Source organism: Brassica napus, chromosome C7 (genome assembly GCF_020379485.1).
Source record: "Brassica napus cultivar Da-Ae chromosome C7, Da-Ae, whole genome shotgun sequence".
NCBI classification, from domain to species: Eukaryota; Viridiplantae; Streptophyta; class Magnoliopsida; order Brassicales; family Brassicaceae; genus Brassica; species Brassica napus.
The window spans coordinates 39288319-39312527 of NC_063450.1; the positions used below are offsets into that span (position 1 = coordinate 39288319).

General features: G+C 37.3%; 2 protein-coding genes and 1 long non-coding RNA gene across 4 annotated transcripts; 1 reads left to right on the plus strand and 2 right to left on the minus strand.

Moving 5' to 3' along the window:
• The first annotated feature begins 3422 nt into the window (after positions 1–3422).
• On the plus strand, positions 3423–8525 carry LOC125589739. The gene is made up of 2 exons (XR_007325902.1): positions 3423–5830; positions 6342–8525. It is a non-coding gene; the product is annotated as an uncharacterized LOC125589739 (long non-coding RNA).
• An 8460-nt stretch (positions 8526–16985) lies between these two features.
• LOC111208318 (kelch repeat-containing protein At3g27220) lies at positions 16986–19230 on the minus strand. 2 transcript variants are annotated; one of them, XM_022707370.2, is made up of 8 exons: positions 19101–19230; positions 18786–19026; positions 18518–18712; positions 18202–18431; positions 17841–18008; positions 17645–17750; positions 17354–17560; positions 16986–17257 (listed from the first exon to the last, which is right to left on the minus strand). In XM_022707370.2, exons 2-8 carry the CDS (start codon positions 18993–18995, stop codon positions 17093–17095), a joined length of 1281 nt encoding a protein of 426 aa, XP_022563091.1. In that variant the 5' UTR covers positions 18996–19026; positions 19101–19230; the 3' UTR covers positions 16986–17092. The 2 variants fall into 2 exon arrangements, with proteins under 2 accessions (XP_022563091.1, XP_048618051.1); XM_048762094.1 differs by having other exon boundaries at positions 18786–19188.
• Positions 19231–20703: 1473 nt separating this feature from the next.
• LOC111208177 (cytochrome c1 1, heme protein, mitochondrial) lies at positions 20704–23459 on the minus strand. The gene is made up of 8 exons (XM_022706956.2): positions 23283–23459; positions 23002–23094; positions 22455–22666; positions 21974–22253; positions 21817–21888; positions 21618–21734; positions 21449–21514; positions 20704–21150 (listed from the first exon to the last, which is right to left on the minus strand). The coding sequence occupies exons 2-8, from the start codon at positions 23059–23061 to the stop codon at positions 21034–21036; spliced, it is 924 nt and encodes a 307-aa protein (XP_022562677.1). The 5' UTR covers positions 23062–23094; positions 23283–23459; the 3' UTR covers positions 20704–21033.
• Between the last annotated feature and the right edge of the window lie 750 nt (positions 23460–24209).

Here is a 24209-nt window from a genome sequence, read left to right on the forward strand (position 1 = left end):
ATATTTTTCTAATATGTTAGATTTTTTATATGTTATATTTTGAATTTTTTAAAACAACTTTAAATTACAAAAATGTAAGTTTTTCTTAAGCATACGACTAAAAGCATTAAAATAACATGTATCATTTCAATGGTTAATCTGAAACCTTTCAATATCATATGGAAGATAAAAGTCAAAATAATTTAACTGTGGAAACAATACTGTTCACTTTTTTCAAAAATGTGTTCGGTGAAAAAAAAGATTTTTGTGTCATAATTTGTTTAATGTCCAATCCGATCAATCCATGATATATTAATTATAATTTAGTTCTATAATTTTTAATAAAAATTGATCCGACCCATCAGAAAAAAATTATATAATAACAACAAAAAATGTTGTATATGTATAAATAAAATGATCAAATATATTAAAAAAATTGTCGATAATATATACAGATAAACTCATCGCGCGCAAAACGTATCTCTTTGTCCCACTATGTCTTTACCCTTTACTCTCTAGTAATAGGATCTATAGATTATGTTATGCGGTTGATGTTATACTATTACATTTGGATATATTAGAAGTCTCGTCACTTTATTTATAGTTTTGGATTCTACTGTAAACAGCTAAAGAAGCACTGCACTTATCTTATGATATTTAACGATATATAAAAATACATTTACATATTTTGATAGCAATGGTCCTGCAGCGTTTAAAAGTCTAAGATCTACCACCTAACAATTGTTTTCGTTTTGTCAAACGTATAATATTTACCAGTATATCCAATATATCTGCGTGCTGGAAAGTGAAAGTGAAAGTGAAAAGATTATCGTTTTTCTTATCCAAAAACAAAAAAAAAGGAAAGATTATCGTTTAGTAAGATTTAAGATGATACTTGATCTAGACTGCGTGTAGACAATATATTTAACAAAAAAATGACTTACTATATATACTGGATTAGTTTCTTGTTGTTTTCTAAATGAAATATGAAGATTAGCATCATTAATTAACCGAAAATATTAGATGCAGCAACAACTATCGTTGGGAAACTAATAAATACAAATGTACTCTTTGACTATTTGCATTAACATTTTAGTCACAACTTACTTCAGCGAAATCGATCTTCTGATCTCCAAAAGGACATTTTTCTGTTGGCTAAAAGGGAACATATTGCCTCTTTAGGATAACCATAAAAGCGGCTCCATATAATTCAGCTATTTTATTTTATATGGTTGTATGGTGAAGGGCGATACTATATGGTAAATTAATTTTATATATTTTTATACAAAGTTGTGAATGATACTAGATAACGATATTTCATATACATACAGCTGGACGATGGGATATACAATGTAAATAATAGATGCATTTTAAAATGTCATACGATGTTTAGATTGTTTCGAAAAGACGAGGCTTATTTTTTGAGTATAGTGTGGGCGTTGGAAAGCATGATGAGTCATGGGTGTTTCAAAGTTCACTTTGCCTTTGAAGGAAGAGTTTTGGTGAATGCTATCAATAGACCAAAGGCTTGGCCCTCTTTCAGATTCAAAGTGAATGAGATCATACGACTCCTTGGAAATTTTTTGGATTGGCACTTTTACTGTGAAACTCTTGAAGCTAATAGGGAAGCCCGCTTGATTGCGCAAACTGCGGTGACAAGGGATCGATTTCAATCTTATGTTGTGTGCGGTCAACCGAGATGGCTCTCTCAGGTGTTTGATAATGAAGCTATGCATCGATAGTGCATAGATGGCTTCTATTTTTTGGGGTTTGTTGGCTACGAAATATCTGTAAAATATGATATGTAAAGTTTCACATATATATATATATAATGCATCTTTCAGGGGAAAAAAAAAAAAGATTGTTTTGAATTTGAAGTTAGCTAGGGTTTTATCTGCCAACAGCGAATGAAGCTTAAAATTGTATATCAGTGCAATTTATGAAATTAGGTTATAAATTTATCATCAGTGATGTCGGGTTAAATCTCAAACTATATATGCTCTACAGTGTCATCAAATTCACATTTTGAAACCAAGTTTTTTTTTGTTCAAAAGAAACCAAGTTATTTCTGTTTTTAAGTGACTAGTCCAATATTTGTTCTAGCTAGTTGCTCTAACATTTCGATTTTTCTGTGTAGTATTAATAAAAGTATTTAAATGTAGTAACATCCCTTGTCGTTCCTAGTACGCTTGTGCTATGGCTTCATATCAAGAGACTGGATAGTCAAAATATTTCATGTGTATAGGGAGGCTAATCATCTAGCTGATGGATTGGCTAACTATGCGTTTTCTTTACCTTATGGTTTACATTACTTTGAGTTGGTTCCGGAGCATGTTACTTCTATGCTGTCGGAGGATTTTCATGGGATAGCTAGAACTCGGCAATTTTGCCTGTAGTAGTCTTTGAAGTTTTTCTTAATAAAAAGTAGGGGACATTTGTCCCTTGCATCCTACCAAAAAAAAAGTATATAAATTTGTCTAAAATACGTTGTTTATATTTTGGATTATTGTGTTATTTGATTGATTGGGTTTACTAATCAATTTTTTTGGGAATTGGTGATGGTCCAACCCTGTATTATCACTGGATGACAAATTTGTTTATCAAACTTTTTCATTTTAGCTCATAAAATATTATCTCTTGCGAATTTGACTGTACATGGATTGATTGATGCATACGGCAAATTTTGTTTTGTCGACAAACGTTAATCAAACTCGTAATTATCAGTTTTAATATTAATAATGAATTTTATGATGCTTTATGAATCCAATAGTATTGTCATCTGATTTCTCTTTCCGTGACCACAACAAAATAACAAATGGAGTGAGAATGAGCAATACAAAAGACAGAGTATATAATAAAAATAATGATTTATGTAGGAGTGGTCATCTATATGGATTTCTGAACCTTTTATAATTATATACTAGATTTTGATCCGCGCTTTCAAAGCGCGGATTTATTATTATTTGTTTTTCAATTGATAAATATTTAGTAAATATCATATTTTTATATATTTGTGTTTTATTTTATAAAAGACTCGCGGGTTTATTTTTATTTTTTTTTCAATTGACAAATATTTAGTAAATGTCATATTTTCATATATTTGTGTTTTATTTTATAAAAGACTTAAAAAAAATTATCTGTATTTATCGTATTTCATTTTAAATGACTATTTATGTTTAAAAATTAAACTTTATTTCTTTAATGAATTAAGTTGGTATAACTCTGATAAATTAATTTTATTACGTGGTTAATATTTTAATAAAAAAATTATATACTTTTCAATGAATAAAATTCATTTTTTTTATGAATGCTTAAAATTATATTAAGAAAAGAAAAAATAATAATTAAGAATGGTTGAAAAAAAATTATTTGAACTTGGACTCAATGACCCAAAGGAAAAAAATATGTGAAAATTGGATCTGATTTCTTAATCGGTCCAAATAGCCCAAGAGAGATCTGATGTGGGCTGGATCCGAAAAAAATGACCCAATATAGATGTGTTATTAATATTACTTAATTGCTCTTAATGAAACATGCAATGTTAGTAAAGAAAATGGCAGACTAAGGTAAAAAGTACAATAAGATCATGTTTTAATAGTATAGATAGACAAACGCCCACTAAGCATCAAATTTTCAAAGTTCGTTTAAAAAAAAAAAATTTGTTTGTCACAAGTTTGTAGTCATTTTTTTTGCTAAATACAAGTTTGTAGTCATTGACAAAATCTCTCAAGAAGAAAATACCATTGCAACTTAGAAGTGTTGTAAGTATACTATCGTCTACTATATCACTGACAAGCTGTGCTGGTTTTTATTTGGTCTATAGTTTTTTTTGTAGAAGGTTTAGATCGAGGTTTATGTGAAATAATTTGAGAAAGTTTTCGAGTAAATCAAGTAACGTAATAGTTTATGCATAGCTGCTAGCTGATCGTAAAACCAGGATGCGATAGCAAAATAGCTAGAAGTCATGTATTTAAAACATAACCAGAACATGGTTTGTTACATACGTCTATAGCTTTGTTATCTTGGAAGCATAAAGCCAATATTGTACAAATACATAGTAAGATACTCTGTTCGGAAACCAGATTAAAAATAAAAGAAATAAAATTTTAGCTAAAACCAAAATCTAATAACAAATGGAATCTTTAGAGAAGAAATGATGGCATGGGCAATGTGTTGATATCGGTTCAAGAGTCAAGACAATGCACAAGGATCCAAGAAAGCATTCAAACAAAAAGAGGAACAGTAAAAGTGGAAGGTGTGTGATGTGTGATGTGTGATGTGTGATGTGTTATGTGTGATGTGTGATGCGCACTTCTAATGGTTCACGATATTAGAGGAATCCAATTTAATTTGTTTGGTTAAACAAAGTTAAAATCCCGTAAATTGACGGAGAAGGTTACACAAAAAGATATTTTGTTTGCTGGAGAAGACACGTCGTGGGTTTGGACACAATGTTGTCACATCTATATTATTCTGGACCAAACTATCTCTTCACTTGGGTAAGTGAGAGAACGTTGATTTTAAAGATGCAACTATAAGGAAATCAGATTTTTTTCTGGTTACAATAAACGAAAATGTTTCGAATTGAAAGCTAGGTATATAGATTTTTGGGATTGTGTTTGGACGTTGGATTAACTTTTAGTTATAAGATCTAATGGCTTAGAAACTTCTATCACTGTAAAGCGTGGACATATCTTTATTAATATTATTAACCATCCACCGCTACATGTCCACGACCACAACTATTAGCTATATACACACGATCAAAAACTGAATTCATTATCCATCAATAGCTATATGTACACGACCACAACCATTAGATATATACACGAATCCAGCAACCACAACGTAATATCATTAACAATCCACCACTACATCCACGACACAACTATTACATACACACATGAACAACCACTGCTATCATTAACCATCCACAGCTATATGTCCACGCCCACAACTATAAGATATGCACACGCATCCAGCAAACGAAACCTTATATCAGCAACCATCCAAAGCTTCATGTCCACGACCACAACTGCGGTCAAACACAGCGTTTTGTCTTCATGTGGGAGATTGTCTGTGAACCAAATCGGCAGAAGCAAGCATCGGATAAAGCGGCAGAAGCAGAGAAATATTGGATAGATAAAGAGAGAAGAGATAAATCGATTGAGAAAGGACTGGAGCGGACACAGAAAATCGATTGAGATAGGAGACAAAAATTATGTTTAGCCTAGGAAGGGATTAGGGTTCTTGTAACTGGTTTTGTTTGGATCTGGGTAGATGTTGAGGAGAGGAGCCACTCTCATTTTTTTTAATTGACAAAAAAGATTTGTAACAAAAAAATAAGGAGTGGTAGGAAGAGGGTAACGAGAGACAAAGTTTAGAAATGAGAAATTGGGGTGTATAACCAAACAAAAACGTATAATTCACTGCATAGCCATTTTCCCTAACATTTCTATACACGGTGTTAACTTTATAAATTAATATTATATTGCCCTTTTTTGTAACCGGCGAAACCTGAAACAAAAAAAAAATATATTTGTAATTATTATATCTGAAAAGTACAACGTGGCTTTACTGACTTCACATCTTTCTTTTTTATTCCTTAGTAACTTCGTATCCTTTCAATGCTCTCCGACACCGCTTCGCTGCACATCATCACTTCCACCGGATTAACATTGAATTGTTGACTTCTTCTTCATTCTTTGCAAGCGCATCCTCTTCTTCTCATCTGAAATCGTCTGTCACACGACAGCGTTAGAGTGTCAGCGGCGAGTAGTACCAAACCGTTCCTATTCTACTTCACACCGTCGATTCTTGTCAGATCTCTGGAACTACATTAAGTTCTCAGGTGTTTACCTTCAAATCTCTTCATATGTTGTTATTTTTATTTTCTATTTGGGCTATTGTCGGAATTAGAGTACTATAATTGGTAAATCTATAACCTCGTACCACTGCATGTCGAATCTGATTTTTGCGTCGAAGTTCGCCAATTGATTTAGGGTTTTGGTTTCCTTAACTGTTCTTGATTTTGCATTTTAGGAGAAATACATAGTAAATAGTATAGTAATATAATTTGTTGTATGAAATAGCATTTGTAATACAACTTGTATGCGTGAGATCTCTTACGCTTATTTTATTTGAGATGGAATAGGAAAACTATATGTTCGAACTATGCTATTTTAGATGGAATCAATTGACAACCTATTCTACTTGAGATGGAATGGAATGATCTGTAACATATGTGCTATCATTCTTTATCAACAATCGTATTGTTTGAAATTAAAAAAAAAACATTTTCTATACAAAATAGAATGAATTACTCTATCATAACCATGTTTCCCTCTTACTTTGTTCCTTAGGTTTGGCATGGACGAATTAGGCCTTCTAAGTAGATTGGTTGAGACGTGTTTTGAACGACATATTAACAAATATTTCAACTTCCGTTGGATTGAGGTGATCAAGAATGCATTAGAGGGTTCAATCTTGTTCGTTGTTATTTCATGTTCTCTTGATATTAGTTTTGTATCGGTGCCTAAATGTGTTTTATATTAGTGTGTATATGATTTTGTAAAGAGAAATAATATATTGAACGTAAATGGAATAAAATTTATTATGACATCAAATAAAACATAATACAATGTGATGTTGAATGAGAATGATATTCATATGATGTTGTCTCTTCCACCTATTTTATTTAAATGCCGTAAATCTTCATTTCTTTCGCTACAATCAATTTGAATTTAGTGCAAGCATTACTTCTTTTCCCTCAATTATAAACACTTCAAAATCTAAACAATATTTACTGTCTTATATCGTTTGTCACCGTTTCTATTCTATATGTCCATGTAGAATGAAAATGCTTCTTACTGGCATTTCGAAATTTGGGTTTAGTTTATGAAATATTAGGGTTGACATTGGATTACGATTTATATTTCCATGTTGGGTTTAGTGATTAGTGGTTTTGTTTAAGTTAGTGTCGACATTGGGGTTGACATTGGATTAGGGTTTATATTTCCATGTAGGGTTTAATGATTTGTTGATAGGGTTTAGTTATGTACGATTGGGTTGACATTTGGGCAAGCATTACCACATTTCATGAAGGCATAGCCATATCAACATTTGAGAAATGTGTTAAGATGATCTTTAGATTATAACTACATTTTCACATTTTCTATTTTATGCCTTATGTAAAATGGTATTGCATTTTACTGGCATTTCAAAATTTGGGTTTAGTTTATAGAAGATTGGGGTTGACATTGGATTAGGGTTTATATTTCCGTGTAGGGTTTAACGATTAGTTGATAGATTTAGTTTATCAAAGATTTGAAGTGACATAGGATGAGGGTTTATATTTCCGTATAGGGTATAGTGATTATTGAGGAGGGGCTAGTTTCTGACATATTGGGTTCTCCATTTGAAGATTGGATAAAGAGTTAATTAATATGGAAGAGTTTTAGTTTTATAACTGGGTTAGTGTTTATATTTCTTTTTAGGGTTTAGTAATGATTGGAGAAGGTTTAGTTTCTGGCATATTGGGTATGCCATTTGAAGATTGGGGTTCACATTGGATTAGAGGTCATATTTCCGTGTAAAGTTTAGTGATTAGTTAATAGAGTAGTATATATTCCTCTGTGTGCTTACTCAGGTTTTAAACTTCTATGCTATTTGGCATTTACATCGTGACATATACTATTGTGTCATATAGAATAGCAATGTTCTGAAATTGGTTTCTCTGTTACGTTACCTTATGTAGAACGCGTACACTTATTATCCACTCATTTTCCTTCGTAATTTTCTATCATATGTGATAAATACAGCTGGCCTCTCATCTGCATATCGGTATGTATGTGTTTATATTTCACAGAAAACACCACGTCGCTTATTTTAGGAATTGTAACTGGCAACCGTTTACGTGAAGGGGCAGAACCGGAGAGAATGTGACCAAAGAGTCTGACATTTAATTAAGTCAAAATTAGTGCTACTCACCTAATTTCACACTGAAATACGGCTATTTCGCCAATAAACCCATTAGAAATTGAGACTAGGAAAAAGATAAAAAAAAATGAAAAGAAAAGAAATAAAATAAAAATTTAAAGCATTTCAGTTTTGGCTCACCAAATGAAGTAACGAGAAAAAGAGAGATGGTTGAAGGGTATATTGGCCATTCACCACATAGAAAGTGTGTGTCCATCAGAAAGTGTCTAATGGAGTAATTGAAAACTCACAAAATGTCTATGAGAGTAAATTTTTCTAAATTGACATGCAAAAACTAACAACACAGAGGTGTGCATTCTGTAAAATGATTTACATTTGAACATATGTTTTTAAAGGGGTGAATTTGCGAGATAGTCAAAATCGAGAGTATAATTAGGCATATGACTATGATTTTGACGTTATTGAGTGAATAACATTTTACCTTCTCCCAAGTCGGTTATACCCTCACTGGAAACAAGTTACCGGTCAAAACAAAAAGAGAGATGACATCGATGACTTAAGAGATGGACCACATTCACAGTGTACTACTAACTAACGAATCAAGCAAATATATCTACGTCACATGCTTTCTTACCACATACATGTTAAAGTGCTTTATAAATGTTCTTATTCCATTTATAAAAGTACTATGTTTGATAGAAACAAACAAAACGCCTTCATATGAAACAGAACTTTAAACCTTAAACTCAACTATTAAAAGTTTGTAAAGCATTACCATTCTACATAAAGCGTATAGAATAGAAAATCTGAAGATCATCTTAACATATTTCTCAAATGTTGATATGGTTATGCTTTCATGGAAGATGATAACCCTAGTCCAATGTCAACTCCAATCTTTCATAAACTAAACTAAACTCTAGTCCAATGTCAACTCCAGTCCAATGTCAACTCCAATCTTTCATAAACTAAACTCTAGCCACTAATCAAACCCTACATAGAATATAAATATTTATCCAATCTCAACCTCAATCTTTTATAAATTAAACTCAAATTTCGAAATGCAAGTAACATGCTTTTTCATTTCACATGAGCATATAGAATAGAAAATGTAACAAAATATATAGCATAATACATATATATTGCCCAAAATTTCAAAGTGCTTATGATTACAGGGAATGACATAATGCTTACACTAAATTCAGATTGATTGTAGCGAAAATATATAAAGATTAATGTCATTAAAAGAGGTGGAAGAGACAAGATAATATGAATATCATTCTCATTCAACATCACACTGTATTTTGTTTTATTTGATGTCATAGTAAATTATGTTCCATTTACGTTCAATATATTATTTTCTCTTTACAAAATCATATACATACTAATATAAAACACATGTGTACATCAATACAAAACTCATATCAATAGAACATGAAACAACAGAGAACAAGATTGAACCATTTCTTTGAAGCATCGAATGAAATATAACTTATTAAATAGTACATTATATATTAATAAACATGACAAATAAGAGAAGAGCTGTTCTATTTCATAAAATAGTATAAAAATACTATTACCCTTTCAGCTCATCCATGACAAACCTGAAGAACACAATGAAAAAGAAGCACACGTTAGTATACAAGTTGGAAGAAAATTGCAGCATATGAGATAGACTACTAGTATATGAATTACTCTATGCTTAGGTTAAATGTTTTGTTTTATCAATCAAAAATAGCATATGCGAGAAAAGAAGTAACATATGCAATTAGAATTATACCATCTGAAATAATATAGAATATATAAATATATGGAAAGGAACAGAAGTTCAGATGGAATGGAAAACGAGTAGTATATTAGTTTTAATACGATTCTTCAGAAATAGCAGAGAATAGAATGACACGTAAGCAGTTTCTAAAACTAAGATTTTCCATTTTAAATAGCACATGTTCCATAAGATATTCTATTTCACAGAGAACTAAACTTGTTTTATCGTAAAAGAACTTTTCATTTTAAAATGACTATCCCCTTCGTAGTAAACAGATGAGTACGACGAACCAAGAAAAGTTCAACCCTAAATCAATTTGTTTGCCTCAGATTACTAGATCGGGCATGCAACAGAAACAATGGGTTAAATTTATCAACTTCGAATAAACTAGGGCCGAATCTATTCCAAATAAGGGGAAAATCATTGAAATAATATAATATATGGCACAAAACAGAAAATTTACAATATTGCAACAAATTTCAACCTAATCGCCAATATGAAGGAGATGAGGTTGTGGTGGTCGTTCATGCCGATCACACTTAAGAACTCTTCTCGCAATCAATTTCACAAGCAGAGACGATTTCCCCTTTGCAACGCATTTCGAGGACTTACATGTTGTTAATTTGTTAACCCTGGTTAGAAGAGGCTAAGCCTGCGAGTACGAATTCCGTTTAAACTCGCTGAATCTCCTTCAAATTCCAAATCGGCGCGCTCGCTTGACGAACCTACGACGAGTGACGAGTTTGAACGGAAGACACGATGGCTACGCGGTGGATAGAAGAGCAATATACGACAGAATCTGCTGCTTGATTTCGTGATTCAACAAATATCGGCCGGAAATTTTTCACTTTCTCGAAAAGTGATGAAGAAGAAGAAGTTAGTTTTGGGAGATGTGTGACTTCGTGATGACCACGCGTAATTTTTGTTTGGTTGGATAATTAATAATATTTTTTTGAACCGCAGGTTGCGCCGGTTGCGTTGAAGGCTAGAAAAGTAATATTATATAAAATACACTCTATATCGATGTATGGTAGCGCATTTGGCTATAGAGCTAAATATTATTTTTTTTGTTAACCATAGCACCTAATTTTCCTTTTTAAAGCCAGCTTCCTAAGCTATATAGTCAACCTAACTATTAGAGACTTATCATCTGAACCAAATAATATAAATTGATAAGCGTTGTCTTTGAATATTGACACCAAATACAATTTTGACCAAGTTGTTATTATATTAGCTTTCATTATTACGAGAAAGATAACAAAATGAGAGAAGGTATCATGTGGGTAATGACTTCTACACTAAACAAAACAAGCATATAGAACATGTCGTTCTCATGGACCGACCACGATAACTATTTTAAGTCTCTATCTTATATTTTTTTGTCCTTATTCTGAAATAGTTACATCAGAGCATGACTTTGCGTATGATTCATAGGCAGACAAAAATGAGCAAAATGATCTCACAAAATTGATATTTTATTTGATTAATCCTTCATTTGATTCAACTTTCTTTAAAAATACAAGCTTCAAAGTTCAAATACATACTAGCTGTATTTACTGAAGTGGTGTAAAAAACAGACAAATGACTCTCTCTCTGGAGTCTTTTAAGTGCGACTAGGGTTTCTTCCTTCTCCACGCCGCCGGCTGGCCTCACGCCGGTCGACGAGAACACCCTTTCCCTTTCCTCCGTCTCTCTCTCTTCTGTCCTTCATACCTATTCCATCTTCAGTCGTTTCCATGCCCAAATCTCCAGATCCGTCAGATCCGCTGCTCCCTTCCTCCCCCTCCGTTCAAGCGTCTCTCACTCACCTTTCAATTCCGACATCTCCTCTCAAGAACGCTGAGGGTTCCCCTCCTTCATCTTCTTCTAAAGATCTGATAGCCATTAAACTCCAGAAATCCTCGATTCCAGCTGAGATTCCTTCCACCGCTGTACCGTCGTACGCTGAACGGTTTAAATCATCTCTCAGGAACCTCAGAAAGATTGCCTCGCCGTCATTCCTGGAAGATGGCACTCCGGTAGTTCAAGCGCCTGAGTCAGTTCTTCTCAGTACCTCAGACCTTTGGAAAGACCATATTGTCGCTCACTTTCACGGGTCAATTCCTCCAGCAAAAAAGATTTTCGATGATCTGAATCCAGTTTGGGAAAAGTTCGGCAAAATCACAATTCGAGTAACATCAGAAACATCTTGCCTAATTTTTGTTCCCTCTATCCAAACTCGCGAGTGGGTTTTGCAAGTGGGATATTGGCAAGCTGGGCACTGCGCCTTCTCAGTGTTCCCGTGGTCCCCTGAAGGCAACCTAGCTCCCCAAGACCTCGAGTCAGCTCCGACATGGGTCGTTCTTCCAAATGTTCCTCCTCAATTATACTCTCTCGACGGCATCAGCGTGATAGCCAGCGGAATCGGCGATCCGCTCCACACGGAGAAGTCTCGACTTAACCCTTACAATTTCGGTAATACGAAGATTAAAGTTGAGATCGATCTTCATGGTAGCCTTCCATCTGAAGTCGAAGTTAAAGATTCAACAGGCTTCTCAGTTAGGGTTAAAGTTGAATACCCGAGTCTTCCTCTCAAGTGTTGTAACTGTGGCTGCTTTGGTCATTATCTCAACCGCTGTTTAATGCCTCCTCAGAAGCGAAAGCACGCAGATAAGGCTTCTCACACAATCATCTCGTCTAAAGTTGCAAAAGTAAACTCTCAGATACCACTGTCTGAAAGCAACGCGAATCTAGAAGAACCGCTTAACTCAGTGGAAGTCAAAGAACCAGGACCGAGCAAGAGCACATTGCGAAGGAGGAAGTCTCGTTCGAGGTCCAGGGGTAGAAAAAACGCGAGGAATAATGATACTCAGGAAGCTAATATGTCTCAGACCCAAGCATCAGTAAAGCAATGGGTCCCAATCGATATTCAGCAGAATAATACAGTGGTTCCTAAGGAGTTCAAATCCGACGATAGCGAGCCTGAGAAGGCAGAGCCTGCAGGGCAACATGAAGCTTCTCTGGTAGATAAAGTGGACAAAACAGAAGCTCTGGAGTATGCGAAGGTTGAAGGTGAGGTCCTTGAGGTTTCAGATCATAAGAAGTATGAGGCAGTCGCTACTGAATCCCTTCCTAGCGCAGTTGCCTTCGGAGATAAAGAATCTACAGATACAGAGTTTGATGAAAATTCGTGGCAGCTTATGCAATCAAAAAAGAACAAGCGCACTCAGCGTCAAGGAGAGCTTTGGCGTTCTCCATCAGTGCCCACAGCAAAAGAGCTTACATTCAGAGTCAGATCCCAAGCTGCGGCTTTGGGTAGAAGACTCTAACTCAGAACGCAGTGCTTTCCCTTCCTTTTTGTGTAAATATGAAGGTTTTTAGTTGGAATATTAGAGGTTTGAATAACAGTGATCGTCAGAGGACAGTTAGAAGTTGGATCTTTTCTAATCAGCCAGTTGTAGGCGCTTTTTTGGAAACTCATGTTAGAGAGGAGAATGCCAGTAGTATTGTTCAGTCGGTGGTCCCAGGTTGGAGGTTTGAGAATAATTATCAGGATGCAGAGGGAGATCGTATATGGGTTGTTTGGGATCCCAATGTCTCGGTGATGATCTACAAAAAATCTGCTCAGTCTATTACGTGTGGGGTTTTTGATCCAGCATCTGGTGTAGCCTTCACAGTTATATTTGTGTATGCATTTAATACTGCTGTTCAGAGAAGAGAACTCTGGTCTGAAATGATGGAGGTATGCAATCTACAAGTGGTTAAGAATCAGCCTACGCTGGCTTTAGGTGATTTCAATCAGATATAAACAGCTGATGAGCATTATTCCATTAACCCTTACACCCTTTCCGTGAGAGGCATGGAGGAGTTTCAGGAATGTTTAGCCCTCAGCGATCTAGAGGACATTGAAACTAGAGGTACATTATTCACTTGGGGCAACGGCCAATTAGAGGATCCTATTCTTCGCAAGCTAGACAGGGTCCTTGGAAATCAGAGCTGGAGAGACACCTTCTCAGATGTGTATGCTTTCTTTGATGCTCCCGGAGATTCTGATCATTCTCCTTGTGTAGTGGACCTTAACGTAAATCTGAGGAGCAGGAAGTGTAGCTTCAAATACTTCTCCTTCCTAGCTATGCACCCGAAATTTTTAGAAACAATTAAATCAGCTTGGGATGAGGATATTCCTGTTGGTTCGAAGCTATTTTCCCTAGGTCAGAAGCTCAGCCACGTCAAGAAGGCTTGTAGGAAACTCAATAAAGAAGGATTCAGCAATATTCAACAGCGAGCACGGGATGCTCTTTCGAAGTTGCAGGATATCCAATCTCGTTTACTGACTCAACCCACAGACAGCCTATTCCGCGAAGAGTTTGTAGCCAGAAAGGAATGGAGGTTTTTTGAAAAAGCTGAGGGTATTTTCTATAAGAGAAAATCATGGATCAGATGGCTGACTTTAGGAGATGCTAATACAACCTTCTACCACAAAACGTGCATCGCTCATGAAGCTAGAAATGCTATTCGGTACCTTATGGATAATGAGGATCAGAGAATAGACCAAAAGGAAGCAGTCAAGAACTTGGCAGTGGAGTATTTCCAATCTCTCCTAGGCCAGGAAAACTCAGAAGTTCAGCCTTTCACAGTGGAAGAATTGAAAGCCATTAGCCCTTACCGGTTTCCCCAAGAGTGGACAGATGATTTCATAGCTCCTCCGTCTGATGAAGAAGTCACTGGAATTATATTTGCTATGCCAAAAATCAAAGCTCCCGGCCCTGAGGGTTTTCCAATTGAGTTCTTCTGGGAGGCCTGGTCGGTTGTAGGGCCGGACACTATAGCTGCTGTTCAAGAATTTTTCACCAGTAGTAGAATGCTCAAAAGGTTCAATGCCACCGCCATCGCGCTTCTACCTAAGGTCACAGGTGCAGACAGGATGTCACAGTTCCGGCCTATCTCCCTTTGCTCCACTGTTTATAAGGTCATCTCTAGAATCATTAAGAATCGCTTAAGGCGTATTATTCCCGACGCCGTTCAACTTAATCAGGCAGGGTTTGTTCAAGGTAGGCTATTGTGCGAGAATGTGCTTCTAGCCTCGGAGTTAGTGACTGACTATGACAAACCAGCTGATACCACTCGGGGTTGCTTGAAAGTGGATCTATCAAAGGCGTACGATAACGTGCATTGGGGTTTCCTAGATAACGTGCTCCAGGCTATGGAACTTCCTCACATTTTCAGAGAATGGATCAAGGAATGTGTTATGAAGACATATTTTAGCATCTCAATCAATGGTGAATTGGCAGGGTATTTCAGCGGTAAGAAAGGATTAAGGCAAGGCGATCCTATCTCTTCGCTTCTGTTTGTACTTATAATGGATGTACTTTCCAGACTGCTAGACAAAGGAGCAGTGGAGAGCACCTTTGGTCTTCATCCCTCGTGTCAGGCTCCATTGGTAACTCATCTGAGTTTTGCTGATGACGTGTTAGTTTTCTGAAGAATCTCTGAGAGGAATTTTGGGTATTATGGAAGACTTTCGGAAAGTCTCTGGACTATCGATGAACCGGAACAAGACAGAGTTGCTAATCGATGGAGGTAGTACTACTCGTTGCAGAGAGCTGGCAGAGAGAGTAGGAATTGCTCAGGGCTCAATTCCAGTGAGATATTTAGGAGTCCCACTATCTTCACGGATGATGAAGAAATCAGACTTCCAACCGCTGCTCGATAAAGTAACTTCGCGGTTTAGATCGTGGACAGTAAAGCACTTATCTTATGCGGGTCGTTTGGTTCTAGTCCAATCAGTCATATACTCTATCATCACCTTTTGGGCGACAATATTTATTTTGCCAATGGATTGTGTGGCAGCATTGGAACGAATGTGCAACGGGTTCCTATGGAAAGGGGACTCAACATCTGCAAAAGGGGCCAAAGTTTCTTGGGTTTCCGTATGTACTCCCAAGATTTGTGGTGGCCTGGGTCTAAAGAGAATTTCAGAGTGGAACCAGGTCCTTCCGCTTGGGTCTAAAGAGATTTGTGGTGGCCTGGGTCTAAAGCTTTATCAAGGGCTGTTATTCTCTGAAAATTGCTCTATGTGGTCGTCGTGGATTCGGGTTAATATGATTGGTACTGAGAACTTTTGGACCCTCCAAGTTCGCCAACAAAGCAGTTGGATTTGGAAATCCATATGCAAATTGCGACAGGTTGCTCGGCAATTTGTGGTTTGTGAAATTGGCTCAGGCATTACAGCAAGCTTTTGGCAAGACTCATGGACTCCATTAGGTCCACTGATCGCAATTACTGGACCAGAAGGACCGCAAGTCACTGGTCTGCCCATTGATGCGAAGGTTGCAGACGGTATTAGTGATGGCAACTGGTGGCTTTCGGGTATGAGGTCTAGAAATCCAATTATTCAACTACTGAAACAATGTCTGCCACCTGCTGATCCTATCTCCAACTCGGTATCTGATGACAAGTTTGTTTGGAAAGTACCAGATCAAGCCCCTGTCCAAAAATTTCCTACTGCAGCTACTTGGTCTTTCCTGTTTCCGACGGGTCAAGAAGTATCATGGCATAAACAAGTTTGGTTCGCAGGTCATATCCCGAAACATGGCTTTCTTAATTGGATTGATATTAGACACAGGTTAGCGACTAGAGACAGACTGAGGCGATGGGGTCTTGATGTCCCTGCATAATGCATATTATGCTCAGCGCACAATGAGACCCGACAACATCTCTATTTCGATTGTCAATATAGCTCCGCAGTCTGGTCTTATTTTATGGTGAAAGTAAACCTTCAGCCTCCCCAGTCCTTTGATGCGATCTTAAGCTGGCTAGACAGACCTATCAAGCATCTAAATACGCCATATGGAAGGAGCGCAACACCAGGATACACTCTTCCATCTCCCGTCCTCCAGAAGCAATTATTTCAGACATTAAAGACACAGTAAGACTCCGTTTGGGTCCTCTATCAAGATCTCTCTCCTTGACTACGACATCGTCTTCCTCCAACCCGCATGTCTCTCTATTAGGAACTTGGTTTTCCTTTTTCTAACATGGTAGGTTTCCTTTAACTAGCTAGTAGTAGGTAAGGTTAATTTTAAGGCATACTTGTGTTGTAAGACCGTTTTTGGCAAACTGTTTTGAGTTTGTATCGGTTTATAAGTATTAATGGAAATTTAAATTTAAAAAAAAAAAAAAAAATACATACCAGCTGGTTAAATAGTCTTAACCAACTCTCAACAACCATGCATAACCAAACCACTCTAGGATGTAGATAGAAGCTCCATATATATTGACTCATCATCTCATGTCTGGTGACTGTTGGATATAACAAGCTATGTAGATAGAAGCTCCATATATATAATTTTTTGGTTGTAGCAAGTAATATATAAAATACAGTAATCTCCAAAGCTCTATATTATCTTTCAGATTACAAAACAATTGACATCAAAACTTCAACTTAGTTCTCCACATTTCTCCAATAACTTTCCCAGGCTGTGGATTGTCAGGTCCTCTATCTCGTTGCCCGGACGTGAAGTACAAATAGCCGTTCCAGTATCCAGCCATAGCTGTTTTGACACGGTACGGTAACCGTCCGATCACAGACCACGTCTGAGAATTTTTTATCAAACAGATAAAAAGAAAAACGTTTAGGTTTAAGGAACCAGAAGAAAAAAAAAAAGTAACAAGAGAAAGCATAATACTAACCAAAGTGTCTAACTGAAACCGAAAGATCTCTCCAACAAGAACAAGCCTTTTGGTCACTGGATGCCAATCAGTAGTCCCGCCAACGATAACGATCGAGTTATTGACAATGATCCAAGCTGATTCAATGTGGGAGTTGTTCTTTGGCATGGGTGGTAACATCTTCCACCTCATCCCCTCGTCCATCATGTACACCTCACCATTGAAGAACTGAAAATGCGACCAAACATTAGGAATAGTTTGAGGATACATCAAAGTGTGGTATTGCAAAAAAAAAAAAAAGAGGGTGAACACCTCTCGTCGACGTGAGCATTTGAAGATTGGTGAGTTGGGTTTGGCCATGAAGTCACCTTCTTGACCGCCTATCACAAGTAGCTTGTCGTTAGCAACTACACAAGCCCTACAAAACCATATTAAACCCATTATGATAAGCAGCATAGAGGGAGGCTCAAAACAAAAGGAGGTGTGATTGGAGCAAGTATTGAAAAACCTGTGTGGTCCACCTCGAGGTATTGGAACCTCTTCTCGCCATTTGTCAAGAGCTTTTCCGCCTTTGACAGCTATGCTCCAATGGTCATGAGCAACGGCGTTGCGATTCTCTTTGCTTCCTCCCATCACGTGAAGCCTCCCTCTCCATATCTGAGTCGCAGGTGCATACCTGAAATCCAACAAAAGGAGCTGCTTATGTGGTAAGACAATACTATTTGGTGGCATCACTCATGAACCTTCAAGATTGATACTTTTTAGAATCCCTAAACCCTCAACAACTCCATTCCTCAAATTATCTTTTCATGTTCTACCAAGCGTAGCCTAAACTTTCTAAGAATATGGGAAGCAACTAAAGACCATACCTTGGAGCTGGCAATGAAGGAAAGTCGAGCCAGGTCTTGGTGGTTGAGTCTAAGACAAAGGAACGAGAAGTGGGACCTCTGCACTGAGGACCAAACTGCCCTGAAACCACATACACATACCGTCCATCCGTCACGATCCCGAGGTGAGAATTAGCCATCTCTTTAGGAGTGTCGAAGCTGTCACACCATTTGTTGTCTGTGAAGTTGAACACATCCACATGAGAATGAACCTGAGGAGGAGAATCAATGTCATCAACCTTATCATCAAACACACATTGTTAAAAAGACAAGTTTATGTAGTAAAACGAGTACTTACGTAGTCGAGACTGCCGTAGCCGGAGAAGACATACAAAAGGTTTTTGATTTGCACGGAGTATCCGTCAAGTCGAGGAACTGGAGCTGACGTCATTTGCTCCCAATGTAACTCCGGCGCCGGCAAATCGGCAAATGTCGCCGATAATAAACGGACATTAGCATGGTCATCTTTTGTCTTGTTCGACTGTTTGCTTCTCTACAAAAAAGGCGAACACTTTAAGAACCCAAGAGAGAAAGTCATCGTTTTTACACAATGGGTCGAAACTTACCTTCTGAACAATCCGGGAATCGATGCTCGGAGCTTGAATCTCCGGTGGGTTTTCAGGTACCCAGATGGAAGAAACGCTGGATAATGATAGTTTAGTAGAAGACAGACAAAGTAAAGCTGCGGCGAAGCCTATCCCGAGAACACAAGTGGAGTACAATACAAGCATCAGTCTCCTAGAAGATCGGTGGTGATGATCAGGTTTGTTCGCCATTGGTGTTTTTGAAGAGACATCTCAGTTCCAGCTATAAGGAAATATATATTTAGATCTAAAGCAACAAGAAATTACTTTCACGTCGGTGGGAGAATCTCTGATTACCGGAAAAAGATGTGCGCCGGTGGTTTTCCCCCAACTCGAAATCTCATTCCGCTCACTGTTTCCTAGTATTTTTTTTCCTTCCCCTCTGAGCCAGACAGTAGGTTTTGATTGATTATATCATCTTACCAAGCTCAATATTAAGGCCCATTGAGAATTTAAAGCCCATTATTCAAGCTTATAGTCAGATAGGTTTGTGAAGGTTGAACGATTGTGTTGAGTCTAAGGAAGCTAGAGTTTTTCTGATTGCGGAGTTTGAAGCAGAGGTGTCAACCGGGCGGGCTGACCATGGGCTAGTCCAGCTCAATTCATTTTGGGTGGGCTATAGACGTGCCCAATTTATAAATGATCCGGACAAAAGACTAATTGGTACATGGTTCAATTGGACGAAGACCAAATGGACAATGGGTGTCCACAGACTTTCTAAAACATACTTTCATGAGTTTAACAAAAGAAAGCATAGCTTTACAATTTAACTAAAAAAACAGTTTTATCGTTAAAATAAAAAATTAACGACGGAAAACATAATTTCACAATTTTGACGAAAAAATGTATTTCATAAATTTGGCGGAAAAAATGCAATTTCTCGGTTTTGGCGGAAAACATAATTTCTTGGTTTTTGCGGGAAACATAATTTTTCGGTTTTGGCGGAAAACGCAATTTTTCAATTTTGGCGGGAAAACGCAATTTTTTGGTTTTAAAGGGAAAGCACAAGCAATTTCTCGGTTTTGACGGGAAAACGCAACTTCTCGGTTTTGGCGGGAAAACACAACTTCTCGGATTTTGGCGGGAAAACGCAATACCTCGGTTTTAACGGGAAAACACAATTTTTTGTTTTGGCGGGAAAACGTAACTTTTCGGTTTTAACGAGAAAACCCAACTTCTCGGATTTTGGCGGGAAAACGCAATTTCTCGATTTTAGCGGAAAAATGAAATTTTTCGGTTTTGAGAGGAAAACATAGTTATAGTTTTGACAAGAAAAAAAATGCTTTTATAATTTTGGAAAGTAAACATAATTTCCAAATTTTAGAAATAAAATCTAAACTAATAATTGAAAAATAATTATAAATATTATTGAGTGTCCATGGGCATACCCATTTGGACATGATCTCTATTGGTCTTGGACATTTGTTTGGACCATTGTCCAATATGGACCATCCAAACCATCTAACTGAAATGTTCCAACTGTGACAGCTCTAGTTTGAAGTGTACGAAGGCGCTTATGGACAACAAAATGAAATAACATGTAGTGTAGCTAATAATATCCATGCAATGTGTTCTAATTTGGTGAATATGGTGTTGATACGGACATAACTTTGTTTTTTTCACCCATCTGAAAAAAATGGAATCATCGTATGAAGTTTTTTAAAGATTTCCTTTATGAAACCAGTTTTATAAAAATACAAAGATAAGACATACTAGTTGGTACGCAGTGTTGGAAATTTTTTACAGTCGTGTGTTGTGTTTTGTTTATTCAATTTGATTGATTTAGTCTAAAAAGTTATCAATTTTTATGTTGTTAAACAAAACAAAAAAATAACTCGCCCTTGTGACCAAGAAATAAAATATTCTCCACATGGCATCGGAGTTAAGTAAGGCAGGAAAGCGAGTACAAAGATGAATTCTTTATTGAACAAACTGGAAAGATTAACCGTAACGGTTTGGGAAATGAAACAAAAACAAAGCGTATAATCTCAAATCATGTTTGATTACGAGGATGAGATATTTTTCGTTATTATCCTCATAAAACTCTCTAGATGGTGCTAAAAAGTAAAAGAAGAGGGTCTTTCAACCTTCAAAGATTTTTATGACACAAAAATATGGAGATAGATACGTTATTACCCTCAGAGAAAGGCTCTTCTCCTTTTTTGAACATCCATTGTTGAAAAAAACGACTGGGTCTGAAGCCAACTGCAAAAGCTTACTAAGCGGTGCTTTAGTTAACCACGTCGAGAACCAGCTTCCTGGACTTGAGAACCGACCATTTCAGTCGCCTGTAGTACGCTGCTTGGAGCAGAGCAAGAGATAGTAGGAATATCCACTTGAAACCCATCTGCAAACAATGAAACCCAACACATTAACTGCCATCTCAAATATGAACCTATATAAGAGCTAGCTCCCGGTTTTAGCTGGTTCTTTGGATGAGTTTAGAAGCTGGGTTGGAAAGATTGTAAAAACTAGTCAAACCATGTTAGCAGCATATGAAGATGATTATGTCTTACCGCTAAGACTAAGACCTATTAGCATACTATACTTTCTACAAGACAACAAATCAAGTAACTTCATCTGAAATTTTCTCACATTAACCAAAATGCAATATGCATCAGAGAAAAAAGGGAAGATAAGCCTACCAACTTCCTCTCTTCCATTTCTGGTTCAGCTGCCCAAGACAAGAATGACACAACATCTTTACCCATCTGCGCCGCAATTGACAAAAAAAGTGAAGTTAAAACCATGACACTGACTGAACACTAAGCCAAACATCCGTGTGTCAATTATTTTAAATGAAGGAAAGCTAACCTGTGCCTCTGTGGCGGGTACACCATCTTCATACTCAACAGCTTCATCATTAAGCATTTTCGGCATAGCAATTGCTCCCCCAGGGAAATAAGGGTTGTAGTGTAACCCTTCTCTTATCTGTAGAATCATCATAGACTCTTTCACAACCAGGAAATCTGAATTCGAAGAAGTCTAATGTAGAAAATGAGATATAACTTACCGAAATGCCAGCAGGAGGGTCACGGTAACCCGTGAGAAGAGCAAAGACGTAATTTTGACCGTTGTGGCGTGCCTGGCAGGAAGTAGAATGGAACCACTTAGATTACTAAACTCAAGTTTGCTACAAATATTCAGTTTTAAGTCAAATAGTAACAGACCTTAGTGATAAGACTGAGATCAGGAGGATAGGCTCCACCATTAGCGAACCTTGCAGCGGATTCATTGGCATAAGGTTGAGGCAAGCGGTCACTGAGTTTACCAGGACGGGTGAACATCTCACCCTCATCATTAGGTCCATCAACAACCTCGACTTCAGCTGCCATTGCCTTTGCCTCTTCCTCAGTGTAGGCGACACCCACCAAATCACGGTATGAGATCAGAGACATTGAATGGCAAGATGCACAGACTTGCTGATAAACTTGATGCCCACGACGGATCCTGCTCATACAACATCAAACCTTCATCAGTTAAACAAGTATAGAAACAGTAAAGGTCTATTAGACCAAGTTTCACAGTCTAACTATATAAGGTAACAGGATAAGCACTTCAGCTTATAAAAGTAAAACAACCTATGACAGAAATACTACAAGGATGCTACCAACAAACAAGAGTGGTGACAATGAGTAGATAAACACTCACGAAGCATGATCATATGAGCTGAGAATGCCATCATGAGGCCAAGGGTAGTCTGGACAGGCCAGTCCGTGTTCGGCCTCATCAGCAGATGCTACTGTAGAGAAACTCAACAGCCCGGTAACACCAGCACCCAAGAGGGCAAATGCTCTTACACCCGAAGAATCAGCGTCCACATGAGCTTTCTTAGAAGAAAACCACGACAAGACCGGAGTTGCCTGCAGGAAAAAACACAAAACCAATGCTAAGAAAAAAAAAAGTCTGCGGCAAACAAATTAGTCACATGCTGAAAAAAAATACGCCCATTTCAAAAGATTGTTACAAATTATCCTTATACTTAGGTTCACACTGAAGCAGAAGCTATACACTAATCAAAAGGCACTACGAATTCAAAAGATGATTCTTTATCTCCCAAAGCACGAAGCTTTTACCCACCGCAACAAAGAAATCTCGAGGATTATCTCTTTAAAACAGATCCCAAGCTGAAATCTCACTCAACACAAATCAATATAGGATTATAAAAAAGGTTAATTGAGAGTGGGAAACATCTCACGACTGATTGGGAGTGAAGCTTCCTCCTGAGAATTTGCTGGATAACTCCTCCTCCAACCATTTGATTTGACGCTTTGTGGACCAAATCAACTCGCTGGAGAGCAAATAAAACGAATCGAAACAGAATCATGAAGCAGTGATAATGCACAAAGGCGAACAAGCCCTAGAAATCTGAGTCTACATACAGATCCGTCGATATCGATAGCTATCAATCAAATGTCAGATAACATATCGAAACGATTCGAATACGAAACATGGCTACAGAGAGAGAGAGAGACTAACCGGGAAATGAAGTGACGAGATCGGCGACGGAGACGATCGAGGGAACGAAGAAGAAGTAAAAAGGGGAACGAGAGAAAATGGGAGTTCCACGATGACACAGCGGCTGCTAACACACGATAGTTCTCTACCTTTTTGGGCCTATGGGCCAACGTCTAATTGTATGAGCCCATTTGTTTCTACGTATAATGCGGATTTTTGTTGCGTTGGAACCTTAAACCACCTCCAAAACGGGCTCTTAAAAAAAAACGGAAAAATTTAAATAAAAAATGGTATTAATGGACATAACCGGTGCTTTAATAAGAGAGTTTAGAAGTGGTTAAAACTCCTTACGTGGCAGTAGGGTATTGGCTTGATCATTTTACGCGAAAGGGAAAAAAACTCGGCTCTTCTCATTCGTAGTCGGTTCGTCTCTCTCATCTTCGAAATCTTTGGTCTTTGTCTTCGTCGTCGTCGATTGTGTCGAAATCTCCGAGGGAGATGATGAGAGCTCCCTTTCGCCGTCGTCGATTCTGTCTCAGTCTTCTTGGATTCCGTCGAAATCCCTTCGTCGGATCTCTCTCTTCGTCCTCGATTCTCTGGAAATCTCCAAAGGAGATGATCTTTGATTCGTTTATTTCTTCAGCGATGTTCTCCTCCAGATTTGTGCATGCAATCACCGTGAAGGTTCTGTTTCTTTTATATTTTTCTTTCCGTGAATTGAATTCGTCTAAACTCTGTCGAAAATTTTGTGTCGATGATGAGATTTGACTGTGTTTATCTCCTCTCTTTGTCTCTCTTATTATATTGATTTGCTTCGATCTTAATATTTGTATGTTCTTGTCCAGTTTACATAGCTCGTTGTAATTGAAAGAGCCGCGAGAGAAAGAGAGGTATGTATCTTTCCTTGTCTCTAATTCACTAGGTATGTATCTTTCCTTGTCTCTAATT